The sequence below is a fragment of the Cervus canadensis genome, chromosome 18 (genome assembly GCF_019320065.1).
Source record: "Cervus canadensis isolate Bull #8, Minnesota chromosome 18, ASM1932006v1, whole genome shotgun sequence".
NCBI classification, from domain to species: Eukaryota; Metazoa; Chordata; class Mammalia; order Artiodactyla; family Cervidae; genus Cervus; species Cervus canadensis.
In genome coordinates this window covers 19289358-19304601 of record NC_057403.1, presented here as the reverse complement: position 1 = coordinate 19304601, position 15244 = coordinate 19289358, and the positions used below count along the sequence as shown (strand labels likewise).

Genomic DNA, 15244 nt, shown 5'->3' with positions numbered 1-15244 from the left:
GATGGAAGGAGAGACAGAGACACAGAGAAACGGGGAGAGGCAGAGATGAAGAGAGACAGGAGCGAGACAGAGAGAGGAGGCAGAGACAGCCAGAGGGCCAGACGGGGAGAGATTCAGAAGAAGGAGCTCTGGGGAGGGCAGGGACCCCGCGCTGGGGAGGGCGGCGGCGGGCGGGCCGCGAGCGCGCCCCCTGCCGGCGCGGCGGTCCTGACCCGCGCGGCCGCCCGCAGGTGTGGGAGGCGCTGCTGACCCTCGTCTTCTTCCCGGTGTGCGTGGTGTTCGCCTGGATGGCCGACAAGCGGCTGCTCTTCTACAAGTACGTGTACAAGCGCTACCGCACCGACCCGCGCAGCGGCATCATCATCGGCGCCGAGGGCGACCCCCCCAAGAGCATCGAGCTGGACGGCACGTTCGTGGGCGCCGAGGTGCCGGGCGAGGTGGGCGGCCTGGGCCCGGGCCCTGCCGAGGCCCGCGAGCTGGACGCCAGCCGCCGCGAGGTCATCCAGATCCTCAAGGACTTGAAGCAGAAGCACCCGGACAAGGAGCTGGAGCAGCTGGTGGGCATCGCCAACTACTACGCGCTGCTCCACCAGCAGAAGAGCCGCGCCTTCTACCGCATCCAGGCCACGCGGCTGATGACCGGCGCGGGCAACGTGCTGCGGCGGCACGCGGTGGACGCCTCGCGCAGGGCCACCGCGGCCGACGGCCCCGGCGAGGACGAGGACGACGGCGCCAGCCGCATCTTCTTCGAGCCCAGCCTGTACCACTGCCTGGAGAACTGCGGCTCCGTGCTGCTGTCCGTCACCTGCCAGGGCGGCGAGGGCAACAGCACCTTCTACGTGGACTACCGCACGGAGGACGGCTCCGCCAAGGCCGGCTCGGACTACGAGTACAGGTGGGTCCCCTGGGGGCGGGTGGGCAGGGAGGGCTCGCTGTCTGCGGGTCACAGGCTCCGCCGTCCAGTGGCCTCCAGGCTCCTCGGTCTCCTGGCTGCGTCTGGCGCCCGTCCTTACTTTGCGATGGGCAGACTTGCTGGATTCATTCATTCATTCATTCATTCCTGGGAGTCTACTTTGTACCAGGTACTATTCTAGACATTTGGCACAGGCTGCTGGACAAGATGGACAGTGTGGCTGTCCGCTGACCACCGGCTGCTGCTCCCAGGTCCATGATACACCTGTGCCTTCTTGGGCTTGAGGCTGCTCTGTGTTCCTTATTATAGCTCCATGATGTGTTTCATCACCTGATAGAACCAGTGACCCACCCACCATGCCACTATTGAAGTGAAAAAAAAAAATTTTTTTTAATGGTTTTTTGTTTTTTTTTTTTTTGGTTGCTCTTGGTCTTTGTTGCTTTTGCAGGCACTTTCTCTAGTTGCGGCTCACAGGAGCTACTCTTGGTTGCGGTGCGCGGGCTTCTCATTGTGGTGGCTTCTCTTCTTGTGGAGCACGGGCTCTAGGCACTCAGACTTCAGTAGTTGCAGCTCGAAGGCTCAGTAGTTGTGGCACACAGGCTTGGTTGCTCCGGGGCGTGTGGCGTCTTCCTGAACCAGGGACGAAACTCGTGTCCCCGGCCTTGGCAGGCGCATTCTTACCCACTGCACCACCAGGGAAGTCCTAGAAATGTTTATTGATCACCTACTACATGTGCCAGGGGTATACCTCAGTGAACAAGACGGCTAAGGTCCCTACCCTCAAGTTGCAATAAGGTTATAAACTATGAAACATACAAAAACATCAGGTGATGGCAAGTGCTATGGGGGAAACGAAGTGGGATAAAGAGGAGAGAGATGGTGTCCACATTGTCTCTGGGCCGTTGGTTCCACCGTAAAGCCACCCACCTTCTGAACCCCCTGTCTCTCACTGCCAGTCCCTCTCCTCACCCCTCTTTGAGCAGAACTGTGACCTTATCCAGCAATTCCTACTATGCACCTACTAGGTGCCAGAGGCTTTTTAAAATTTTTTTGTTGAAATGTTGATTTACAATGTTGTGTTCACTCCTGCTGTATAGCAAAGTGATTCAGTTATCCATATATATATTCTTTTTCATACACTTTTCCATTACAGTTATCATAGGACGTTGGATATAGTTCCCTATGCTATACAGTAGGACCTTGTTGTTTATCCATCTGACATCCAGATTTTTTTTTAAGGGCTCAACAGAGAAGAGTAAATAAGGTAGATAACTTCTGTGTCCTCATGGGGCCACAAAATTGTTTATGTACTTGTGCAGTAGATCTGTCTGTACCACACTCTTTCAAGAATTATAGGTTTGCAGTGTGTTTTGTTAACTGATGTGCAAGTCTGCCATTCAGTTCAGTTCAGTTCAGTCGCTCAGTCATGTCCAACTCTTTGCGACCCCATGGACTGTAGCCAGGCCTCCCTGTTCATCACCAACCCCTGTAGTTTACTCAAACTCATGTCCATTGAGTCAATGATGCCATCCAGCCATTTCACCCTCTGTCGTCCCCTTCTCCTCCTGCCTTCAATCTTTCCCAGCATCAGGGTCTTTTCAAATGAGTCAGTTCTTCACATCAGGTGGCCAAAGTATTGGAGTTTCAGCTTCAGCATCAGTTCTTCCAATGAATATTCAAGACTGATTTCCTTTAGGGTGGATTGGTTGGATCTCCTTGCAATCTAGGAGATTCTCAAGAGTCTTCTCCAACACCACAGTTCAAAAGCATCAATTCTTCGGCGCTCAGCTTTCTTTATAGTCCAACTCTCACATCCATACATGACTACTGGAAAAACAATAGCTCTGACTAGAGAGACCTTTGTTGGCAAAGTGATGTCTCTGCTTTTTAATATGCTGTCTAAGTTGGTCATAACTTTTCTTCCAAGGAGCAAGCGTCTTTTAATTTCATGGCTGCAGTCACCATCTGCAGTGATTTTGGAGCCCCCCAAAAAATAAAGTTTCTCACTGTTTCCATTGTTTCCCCATCTATTTGCCATAAAGTGATGGGACCAGATGCCATGATCTTAATTTTCTGAATGTTGAGTTTTAAGCCAACTTTTTCACTCTCCTCTTCCACTTTCATCAAGAGGCTCTTTAGTTCTTTGCTTTCTGCCGTAAGGGTGGTGTCATCTGCATATCTGAGGTTATTGATATTTCTCCCGGCAATCTTGATTCCAGCTTGTGCTTCATCCAGCCCAGCTTCCATGGTCCCCTGTAATAATAACATGTACCATGTGTCTTTTCTGTGCCAGAAATGAATCTGGGCAATGGAGACCAGCAGTAAATGAAAGACGTAGAAATCCCTGCCTGCTCTAATGCAGCTGACAGTCTCTTGGGAAAGACAGGCCATTAGAAAGTGTACATTCAATGTATTAAAATATCAGGGGGTGGTGAGAAGAGTGAAGAAAAAAATACAGCAGGATGCAGGAGAGAGCGTTGATAGCTGAGCTTCTCATAGGTTCCACTTATTAAGTTAAAACTGTTCACACATCTTTATTCTGTCATCCCATAGCATGGGACCCATTTGGCCACCCATGACCTCCTCCCTCCATCCTTCCCCTTCATCCCACATCTCCAGCCTCATTCGACTGAAGAGAAGGCATTCACCATGTGAGGGCCTGCTGTCAGTCAGCCTCTTCATACTTCCACTCCTACCCACACCTCTGGTCCACATTGCCCTCATCAAAACCCCAAGCCTTTGCAAAAGGAAGTGAGTACAGGTATCACTTGCTGGGATCAGAGGCTGCCTTCTCACCTGCAAATGACCTCGGGGAGGAGATGTTTGAAATGAAGGAGTAAATGTTGCTCAGTGGTGAAGCCAGAGCTAGGAAGAGTTGACACCTTCCCATATGTCTCTGCTCTCCCAACCCAGTTGATATTCACAGGCCTGGCATCACTTATCAAGGCAGCTTAGGTCTAGGACTGGGAGGGAGGGCACCTAAGTTCCAGCCCAAGCTTAGCCCTGCCCCCTATTCCTTGGGTAAGTTCCTGCCTCAGTCTGGGCAAGTAGGACTGTCATGTACAGTTGTTGAGGTTGTGCACTGTGAAAGAGCAACATGTCTAAGGAAGTGCTATTCACACAGTGGACATTGTAGATTTCTGTGTCTATGATGACAGTTCCAGATTCATGGAGAGTGTCTTGAAGAAGCAATACCTTTTTCTGACTTGCCCGCAGGCATCACTAAGCTAGGGTGGTCCTGTGGTGTTTTAGTTTCTCCAAATTAGTAATGACCTCTGTGACCCCCAAATGGCACAGCTCTTCTAAGATTCTGAGATTTAAGCCTCTATAATCCTAACACGCTAAGGGTCGAAGGTTTTAAGATGTCAGGATTCCCAGGTTTTAGTATTCTAATCTGTACCCCAGCCCATCTCTGATCTGATGGTCCTAAGATTTTAATCTTCTCAGATTTTGTGCATCCAGTGTTGGAATATGAGTCCTGGGAACCTAGCTTTCTATGATTCTGATACCTGGTTTCTAAAATCCCCATGTTATTTTTCTCCCCAGCTTTTTATTTTGAAAAATTTCACACCTACAGAAGGGCTGCAAATAGATAGTCTAGCGAACCTTCATATAACCTCCACACAGATATTTGCCAATTGTGCCTATTTTGTCCTGTGGGCATTCACGCTCTTCAATATATAATAATAGATTTTTTGAGGTGCTACTTTACTTTTTAAATGTTTAGTTTAGATATGAGTATAGTTGATTTACAGTGTTGTGTTGGTTGTGGCTGTGCAGCAAAGTGACTCAGTTATACATTTGCGTATATCCATTCTCTTTCAGATTCTTTCCCATATAAGTGATTACAGAATATTGAGTTCCCTGGGCTATACAGTAGGTCCTTGTTGATTATCTCTTTTATATATAGTAGTGTGTCTACATTGATCCCAAACCCCTAATTTATCCCTCCACCCTCCCCCACCTCTCCCCTTTGTTAACCATAAATTTGTTCTTGAAAAAAATATAATAATAATGGTGGCACTTTATTAGAGTGAGGTGCAGACAGCATGACCATTCACCCATCAACAGAAGCATGCATCTGCTAAGAATGACATACTTCCACATCATCCCAACACACTGATCACACTCAGGACGTTTAAGATTGAGTCAATATTATGACCCAATCTACAGTCCATGCTTGCATGTCCCCGGGCATCCTTGTCTCACCCTTTATAGCTGTGTTTTCACTCCCTCCCCCTCTTCCCATCTGATCCAGAAACCACCTGGCATATTTGGTTGTCATGTCTCTTTCGCCTTCTTCAATCTGGATCACTCCCTCAGTCTTTCCGTGACTTTGGTGACGCCAACACTTTGGTCTGCATTTTTCTTTTGGCTGCGCCATGTGGCATGTGGGATCTTAGTTCCCCAACCAGGGACCGAACCCACACCGACAGCATTGGAAGCATCGAGTCTTAACTACTGGACCACCAGGGAAGTCCCACTCCAATACTTTGGAAAATGATAGGCCACTTACTAGAACAATCTTCAGTGTGGCTTTGTCTAATATTTCCTCGTGATTCAATTCAGGTGATGCACTTTGGCAGGAATCCAAATGTCCTCGGGGCATCATGCCAGAAGGCACATGATGCCCGTGTGTCCTATTACGGACAATGTCCAGTTCCCCTGTATTAACTCAATCCTTATAACACTACCACGAGGAAGACCGGGTTACTAACTCCATTTTACAGATGAGGAAACTGAGGCTCAGAGTGCTTCTGAGTCCTAACTGCCCGAGATCACATGGCTGGCACAGGCAGCTTGGAGCAGGTTGGCCTGCCTCAGCCACCATGGACAGCGCCCTCTGAGCTGAGGGCTGCAGCCACGGGAAGCTCTTACTCCCTCCATCCAGGTCTTGTCATACAGTTCTATCCCTGCCAGAACCCTGGGGTCTCTCTACCTCTCCCACAGAGGAAGGGAGGGGTAAATGACAGATTTTTGACATTCATTAACGCCCCAGAGTCATCACTGTCCCACCCAAGTTTCACCCTGATGAACGTCTTGGCCTCATTCCCTCCCCCAGCCCATTATAGAGCATCTTGCTTGTGCTTTAGAAACTTACACAGCCAACACTCTTAAACCTAAGCCAGTTGATGTCCTTCCTCTCCTCGGAGGCCTCTATGGCTCTCCTCTAACTGCAGTAAAAGGCAAAGTCTTCACCGTGGCTCACCAAGGCCCCATGACATCTTCTCCTGTTCCCTTGGTCACCCTATCTCCCACCCTCTCTCTCCCTGCTCCCCTGGATGCGGCCACACTGGTGTCTGTGATCTTCCTCAAGCACTCCTGCCCACTGCTGCCTCAGGACATTTGCACTGGCTGTTCCCGTTACAGGAACAGTCTTCTCCAGATCTCCTCCACATGGCTCCCTCCCTGAGGTCTCTGCTCAGATGGCACCCCCACCCCCAGACAAGCTTTCCCTGACCACTTTCACACAGCTCCTTCTTTGCACTCTCTACCCTTGTTCCTTTATTTTCTCCACACAGCATCATCACTACCTGACTTTATATGTTTTATAACTCGTCTCCTGCCCCGGAACAGAAGCTCTACCAGGGCAAAGATTCTTCTCTGATCTGGTTTTGCTGCTGTTTCCCCAACACTAAGAACAGTGCCTGGCACATATCATCTGCTCAATACCTATATCTTGAGTGAATGGACTGTAATTAAATCCCGAGATGTGTAAGTGCCACTGTGATAAGGCTCTGCCATGGGGCTGTTCCCGGTGTTCCCAGCACTGCTGTTCCCGTGTTCCCACACTGAAAGCATGTGTTGAATGACTGAATGATGCCAAGTTAAAGACTGTGGATTTTCTCCTGGGTATATCTAGGAGCACAGAATGGTTTTTATGGGAAGTATGACAATGTCAGTTGTGGGCCCTATGTCCCTGTTACTCCAAGTATGGTCCATGTTGCAGAATCATTCGGGTCCTTTGGGCGCTAAGTAGAAATGCAGAGCCTTGATATCCAGGAGCTACTGAACCACAATCTGCATTTTAACAAGATGTCCCAGGGAATTCCTGTGGACACTGAGATTCAAGAAGCATGGCTGTGAAACACTCCAAACTCCCTCTCCACCCTGACTTTGCATGTCCTGTTCCCTCTGCCAGGAAGTCTCCTGCTCACTAAATCTTCTCCCATGAAGCCTGCCTTGATCTCACCTTCATCACCTGTTTAATGTCCCTCCCGGCCACTACTCCTGATGAGTTCCATGGTGGGAGGGAACCCCTCCATGGTTCTTGTTCTCCCCTCTGCATCTCCTGCTCAGGAAAAGCCCACCTTCATTCACCCTCGGTATTGTTTGTTTCACGTCTGTCCACCATTATCCTTGTAAGTTCTTCCGGTGGTGCGGCCCCCTACTCCAGGAAGCCCACCCTGACCCCCCCCCCACCCCGGCCCACAGCCCTGAGAGCGACTTCACCCCTCTCTCTCCCCCTCCTCCACCGCAGCGAGGGCACCCTGGTGTTCAAGCCGGGCGAGACGCAGAAGGAGCTGCGCATCGGTATCATCGACGACGACATCTTCGAGGAGGACGAGCACTTCTTCGTGCGGCTGCTGAATCTGCGCGTGGGCGACGCGCAGGGCATGTTCGAGCCTGACGGCAGCGGGCGGCCCAAGGGGCGGCTGGTGTCGCCACTGCTGGCCACCGTCACCATCCTGGACGACGACCACGCGGGCATCTTCTCCTTCCAGGACCGCCTGCTGCACGTGAGCGAGTGCATGGGCACCGTGGACGTGCGCGTCGTGCGCAGCTCGGGCGCGCGCGGCACCGTGCGCCTCCCCTACCGCACGGTGGACGGCACGGCGCGCGGCGGCGGCGTGCACTACGAGGACGCGTGCGGCGAGCTCGAGTTCGGCGACGACGAGACCATGTGAGCGCGCGAGCCCGCCGGCCCCGGGCCAGGGAGAAGACCAGGGGCTGCGAGAGGGGTGGGGCCAGGGCGGGACGCGGTCCGAACGGGGGCGGGGCCTGGAAGTGGGCGCGGTCGAGAGTGGGCGTTGCCTGAACCGGGGCGGGGGTGGGGGGCGGCGAGGCCTCCGAGTGGGAACATCTCGGAGAGGCGAGGCGTAGTTTTGGAAAGGGGCTTCCGTGGTGGCTCAGATGGTAAAGAATCTGCCCGCAATGCGGGAGACCAGGGTTCGATCCCTGAGTCGGGAAGATCCCCTGGAGAAGGGAATGGCAACCCACTCCAGTATTCTGCCTGGAGAATCCCATGGACAGAGGACCCTGGTGGGCTAGAGTCCATGGGGTCGCAGAGTCAGACACGACTGAGCGGCTAACACACTCAGTCTTGGAAAGGGGTGGAGCTTTGATGGAGCCCTGGAAACAGGGAGGCCTGGGGAGGTGGTACAGGGTCCAGAAAAGGGGCGGGACGAAGGAGAGGAGGGAGGAGACTGGAGCGAGGAGTGTGGTCAAGATGTTGGGATGAGATGTGGGCGGGTCCTGCGCGAACTGGGCTGGTTTGGGGAGAAGAGAGTGGGACACGGGGAAGAATGGCCAAGTGAGGAGAGAGGAGAGGAAACAGGGTGGGGCCTGGGGAAAGGGATGTGGCGATGGAGAAGTGTGCCCTGAGGTCCCTTTCAATGTGGGAAGGCGTCTGTGGAAACGGAGGGCGAGGCTGTGGAACAGAGAGGGGGCAGGGCCCAAGGACCTAGGTGGAGTCTGAGTGGTTGTTGTTCAGTCGCTCAGCCGTGTCCGACTCTGCGACCCCATGGACTGCAGCTTGCCGGGCTCCCCTGTCCTTCACTATCTCCCGGAGTTTGCTCAAACTCATGTCCATTGAGTCAGTGATGCCACCCAACCATCTCACTCTGTCACCCTATTCTCCTCCTGCCCTCAATCTTTCCCAGCATCAGGATCTTTTCCAATAAGTTGGTTCTTCGCATCAGGTAGCCAGAGTATTGGAGTTTAAGCTTCAGCATCAGTCCTTCCAATGGATATTCAGGACTGATTTCCTTTAGGATTGACTGGTTTGATCTTGCAGTCCAGGAGATTCTCAAGAGTTTTCTCCAACACCACAGTTCAAAAGCATCAGTTCTTCAGCACTCAGCTTTCTTTCTTTTTTTTTTTTTTTTAGCACTCAGCTTTCTTTATGGTCCAAATCTCACATCCGTACATGACTATTGGAAAAACCATAGCTTTGACTATACAGACATTTGTCGGCCAAAGTAATGTATCTGGTTTTTAATATGCTGTCTAGCTTTGTCATAGCTTTTCTTCCAAGGAGCAAGCGTCTTTTAATTTCACGGCTAGGACGCAAGGCAAAGGCTAAGGACAGCGGAAGAGGGCGGGGTCTAAGGAGACCGGGCGTGCCCTAAAGGAGGTGGGCAGGTGGAAGGAGTGGAGGTCTTGGGTAGGGGGAATGTGGGCGAGGCTTTGGGGGAAGTCGAGTAGGAATACCGGGGCCTAGGAAGAGACACGGGAAAGGAGGGCTTGGATGTGGGAGACCGAGTCTCCGGAGAGAAGCTGGCTACGTACGTATGTAGACAGACACAACCAACAGGCGCACCGGGCACATACTGACACGCAAAGTCACGGACACAGAGTCAGGACTGTTCTCACGCCCAGACACCAGGCCACCCCCTTGCGCAGATGCCCGAGTCTCCCGGTGAGTGTGCCGGCAGCCTCACATCCCGGCTCCCGCCCGCTCCCTTCCGCCCCCGCACGCCCGTCTGTCTCCTTCTTCCCGCCGCCCACGCTCCCCGCTCCGAGCAGAGCCCCCACGGCGCCCCCTCCAGCCCCCCCTCCCAGCCTCTGGGGCTCGGCCTCCAGCTCAGCTGCTCACTGTTCACCCTGCCTCTCCGCCTCTCCCGGAGGCGTCTGAGTCTCTCGGGAGAGTTTGTGTCCATCTCTAGATCTGTGTCCCCAGGATCCAGCTCTCTGACTCGGGTTATATTTCAGTCACAGACTCCCCGTACCTTTCCGTCTCTCTCTGTTCTGACTTGGGTTGAGGGCCCAGCGCACCCTTCCAGGTCCCATCTCTCACACCCAAGAGGCAGAGGGCGTGGAGGGAGTTGTCTTTCTGCTTGTCCCAGTCCTCCTTGGAGTCTACGGCTTCCAATCAACTTTCCGCCTGTGGCCGCGGGCTTCCACAGACCGTCTCCTCCCCACACTTCCCCCTCTAACGGCTTCCCCAGGCTGGGACACCCTCTGCCCTCCGCCCCCGCCCAGGCTTCCAGCTGTGGTTTCACAAGACGGAGAGCAGGAGGCTAATTAGCGTTTAGGGAAACACATCCTTTCTCTGATGGGCAGGCGCTAATTAGAGATGCTTGGAGAAACAGCCAGGCTGGAGGGCTGACCCCAGGCAGGATCAACACGGAGAGGTAAGAGAGACTCCCAGAGATGGGGTAGCGGGGAGAGATGCAAGAGAGAGACAGAGAGGCAACCAGATGGTGAAAGACAGGGAGACAGACGAGACCTGGTGAAAGAGAGACAGAGCCCGAGTAGTGGAGAGTCAGAGAGAGAAAGGAGAGCGGGCAGGAGCGAGACAGAGAGGCACAGACTTAGAGACAGACGCCACGAGATGGAATCTGAGTGACAGAGGCCCAGCAAGAGAAGGAGAAAGAGGGACTTCCCTGGTGGTCCGGTGGCTAAGACTCTGCGCTCCCAATGCAGGGGCCACAGGTTCGATCCCTGGTGGGGGAACTAAGATCCCTTGTGCCACCTGGTGAGCCCCCCCCCCCAATAAAAGAGAGGGAAATAGAGATTGGAGACTGAGATGGAGGAAGATTGAAAGGAATAGAGGTGCGGGGAGGTAAAGAGAGACATTCTCTCTGAGAGGACCCCAGGGGGACTCGGGGAAGGAAAAGTCCTGCTGATGCTACAGAGAGAGAAGAGTTCGGGTCAGCAGGAGAGAATGGAAGATAGGAAGAGAAAGAGACTGGGTGTGAAATCAGAGCCTGTGAGGGGTGGGAAAGTGGAGTTTCCAGGAAACAAGGAGGGCATGAGGATGACAGAATGTCAGGCTGTTTGCTTGTTTAAAAATGATCAATTTTAACTGAACTATAGTTGATTTACAATTTTGTGATCGTTTCAGATGTACAGCTAAGTGGTTCAGCCATATGTATATATACATATATATATATATTCTTTTTCAGATTCTTTTCCATTATAGGTTATTACAAGATATTGAATATAGTTCCCTGTGCCATACAGTGAATCCTTGCTGCTTATCTATTTTCTATATAATGGTGCATATCGGTTAATTCCATACTCCGAGAGCTGCTTCCTTTGACCGCAGGAAGTCCTGCGCTCAGCTGGCTCCAGTCCCTCTTGCTGCCCGCTGCCGGTTGGGTTTCTCCTCCTTTTGGGTCCTGTGAGGGCACACTTGTCAGGGTGCCGGTCGGTGCCCGTTGTCACTGGGCGTCAGTGGACCGCAGCATGTCTGCAAGTGAATGAGTGTCGGAAGTGTGTGTACGTGTGTGTATCACCTTGTCAGCGTGTCAGCGTGTCGGCAGCTGTCTACGTGTGTCAGAGTCTGTGAGGAGCATGTCAGGAGACGACCCCACCTGGCTGCGGCATTTCAGCACCGTGGACAGCTCCCAACCCACTCCTAAGGTTGGGTGGGGTGGGGGTGGGGGGCTGCCGTTCTTTCAACCAATGGAAACTTTTAAATGTCTTGAAACCGAGAATGGGTGAAGGTGGAAGTGCGCGTCTGTCCCCTCGTGACTGTCTTGTGTGTCCATCTTTGGGTGTCGTGGGCGTTCATGTGTTGAGATATGTCTGTATGGTTGAGACCCTTTTGCTTAGATTGTGTCGAGTTTGGCTGTTCCATTCTGTTCCATTCAGTCTCTCCGACACTGAGAGATGGAGATGGGGAGAGGAGAAACACAGAGAGAAAGGCAGAGAGCCGGGGAGAGACTGAATAAACAGAGACACCAGGAGGCATAAAGAGTGAGGTATAAGGAAGGAAACTACGTGGAATCACAGCAGGGGTCTTACAGGTTGGCATTGTTGCCCAGGCTGTGATGGGGGTGTTGTGCTAATTGGCATCTGGTTCCGTGCGACTTTGCCACTGCATAGGGAATGGCTGCAGGGTATGATGGTGTGTGGGTGTGGGCTGTGTGATTGGCTGTGCTTCCTCTCCTGGGTGACTGTGTGGGCTGGGTGTTTGTGTTTCTGGGTTCTGGGGCCAGGCCTTGTGGTTTCTACAGCTGAGATAGCTGCTAGTGGCAGAGCTGTGGGTTTTTGTGGGGTTGTGGGTCTTCATAATCAAGGGGGGGCCTGTTGTGTACCTGAAGGGGATGGATAACTTCTGGCTATTTCTCCCCTCCTATTCCCTGGTTACCATGGCAGCCGGGATGCTGAGAAAATCAGTTAGCGCTCAGTTACCCCTCCAAATGAGGACAAGGGGCAGGAAGTTGGGGGTCTTGCAGGCTGAAGAATTTGAGTTAACAGCTGTCTGTGGAGGGCACACTATATGCCCGGCACTGTTCTGGGCACTGGGGATACAGCAAAGAACAAATGAACAAAGATTGCTGCCTTGGAGGAACTTACATCTTAATGTGAAGAGACAAATGGCAAACAACAAACAAGATAAACCTGTTGGGTGCTGTGTTAGAAGATGATTTGAAACAACAAAGACATGGAGCATGGGAAGGAGACCAAGGGTGCTGGGGTGGGGGCAGGCATGAGTTTCACTATTAAAGGAGGTGGAGGGAGTGGGTCTCACTGAGAAAGAAGGTAAAGTTTGAACAGAGAACTGGAGGAATTGAGGGAATGAGTATGGGGGAACAGTGTTCTCAGTGGAAGGAACAACCAGTGCAAAGACCCTGAGGCACAAGCAGGCTTGTTATTACGTTCTAGGAACAGTGAGGAGGCCAATGTTGCTGGGGTGAGTATGTGAGCAGAGAGGGATGGGAAGCCAGGAGGGGGATGAGGGCCAGATTGCAAGGGGCCTTGTGAGCCATTCTCGGGACTTTGGCTTTTATTCTCCGTGAGATGGAAGCCATGTGAATGGTTTTTGCTTGGTTGGTTTGTTTGTTTTTTGGGGGGTTGTTGTTTGTTTGTTTTTTGGTGGTGCTGGGTCTTTGTTGTTGCACACAGGCTTAGTCCCCCGTGGCCTGTGGAATCCTCCCAGGCCAGGGATCGAACCCGCATTCCCTGCATTGCCAGGTGGACTCTTAACCATTGGACCACCAGGGAAGTTCGTGTGAATGATTTGAGCAGAGGAAGCACCCAGTCTAACTTTGGTTTTATCAGGATCCCTCAGGTTGATACTTATTTTGAGTGTTTTTAATTTCTTCTTTTTGTTTTGGCCACACCGCACCACATGTGGGATCTTAGTTCCCAACCAGGGATTGAACCTGTGCCCCCTGCACTGGAAGTGCAGAATCTTAACCACTAGACCACGAGAGAGGTCCTCAGGTCGATATTTAATACAAACTCGGCAAAGATCCAACTCACTGGAAAAGACCCTGTTGCTGGAAAGATTGAGGACAGGAGAAGGGGGTGACAGAGGGTGAGATGGTTGGATGGCATCATCGACTCAATGGACATGAGTTTGAACAAACTCCGGGAGATAGTGAAGGACAGGGAAGCTGGGCATGCTGCTGTCTGTGGGTCGCAGAGTCGGACCTGACTGAGCAACTGAACAATAATAGCAGCTTCTTCAGATGTTTCTGAGCTTGTCTCTGTCAAATGGGGATAAGAAGAACCTTTCCCCTAGGGTGATTGTGAGGATGAAATGAGATTACAGAGTCTGAGATGGAGCGAGTGCCAATTGGCTAATGGGAGAGTTATTGGTGAGTCATGGGGAGGGGGCCTTATGCTGGGGATTCTGCCTCTCCCTTCAGGAAAACTCTTCAGGTGAAGATAGTTGATGACGAGGAATATGAGAAAAAGGATAATTTCTTCATTGAGCTGGGCCAGCCACAGTGGCTTAAACGAGGGATTTCAGGTGAGGGGTGATGGGTGGGCTGTGGGAGAGGTAAGGGGTCCAGGGTGGGGGGACCTTTGGAGGTTCAGTTGTGGACACTTCAAGTTCATGGATCTGAGCTTCCCAGAGAAGATCTCACCTTCTCCCTGTCTTTGTCTCTCCCCAGCTCTGCTACTCAACCAAGGTGAGTGGAGTTACTTCTGGGCTTTGGGAGGGGGGTCACTGGAGGGAGGGTCTTGGGGGTGGGTCAGGCCTCAACCTCCCCTCTAGATCAGGTTTGAGGCAGATTGCAGGTGTGATGAATTTGGCGGGACCAGTGTGAAATTGGGGTGACAGGCTTAAAGGCCAAGATCATGTTTTGTTTGTAGTTAAGATGGGGAAGAAAGTAAGTCACATAATCTGATGTGGGTTTGTGGTGGCATCAGCGGGAATCAGGTTTGGGGTCAAATAGAACTGGGTCAGGGTTGGGGTTTCAGATCAGTATTAGGACTGGGTCAAAGCTAAAATTAAGATGGAGATTGGCTTCTGGGTTTGTGGTGGGATCTGATTAGAACTGGGGCCAGATTGAGGTCAAAGCTAAGGTTGAAATTTGAGGTGAGTTTGAAGGATTTGAGGCTAGAGCTGGGGCCTAGGTCAGAGATTTGGGGTGAGAGTTCGGACTAGGGTTAGGGGCTTGGAGATAGTGATGGAGTAGTTTTGGAGTTGAGATCAGAATTGAGGTTGGGGGTTAAGATTAGGGATAGGCTGAAGATTGTATTAGTCAGGGTAAGTAATACAATCTGCTGTAAGAAATAGGCCCACAAATCCCAGTAGCTTAACACAGTAAAAGTCATTTCTCACTCAAGCATAGTTTTGAGAGTGTTCTTGGTTGGTGGGTGGCTTTCTTTTGAGACCTAGGACTGGGTTGGTGCTGGGCTTGGAGCAAAGGGCCAGTATTTTATATATATATATATATATATATATATATATATAAAATCAATATAAATCTATTTATCTAAATGGATAATATATTTTCTATTATATATTTTATGTATTATATATAATTATATAAAACCTCTTCCACAGGGTGGTATTGGTGATGGTGGTGATCATAATAAAGTAACATTTTTGATTATTGTGTGCCAGGAACTGTTCTAAGCCCTTCACATGAATTAACTCCTTTAACTCTCACAACCACCTTATGAGGTCGGTAGTTATTGTACCCATTCTGTAGATATGAACACTGAGGCACAGTGAGACTAAGGCATTGCCCATGGTCACACAGCCCCTATACTATATGAACCTCAGGCTCCACCAACCGAACTTCATGGACCAGCATGTGGGAGCTGGGCCTCTGTTTGGGGAAGGGGGTGGTCAGATGGGAGGTTGGGACAGGCTGAGGAAGCCTTACCAAGGAGGCATCCCAGAGAAGAGCAGTGTTT

At 51.5% G+C, this 15244-nt stretch overlaps 1 protein-coding gene across 1 annotated transcript in view; it reads left to right on the top strand.

Moving 5' to 3' along the window:
- Positions 1–15244, top strand: part of SLC8A2 (solute carrier family 8 member A2) — a 34386-nt gene that overhangs the window by 9523 nt on the left and 9619 nt on the right. Inside the window, exons 3-6 of the mRNA XM_043437740.1 lie at positions 231–895; positions 7395–7817; positions 13741–13844; positions 13990–14007. Coding sequence (XP_043293675.1) covers positions 231–895; positions 7395–7817; positions 13741–13844; positions 13990–14007 — 1210 coding nt within the window. The remainder of the gene's footprint in view (positions 1–230; positions 896–7394; positions 7818–13740; positions 13845–13989; positions 14008–15244) is intronic.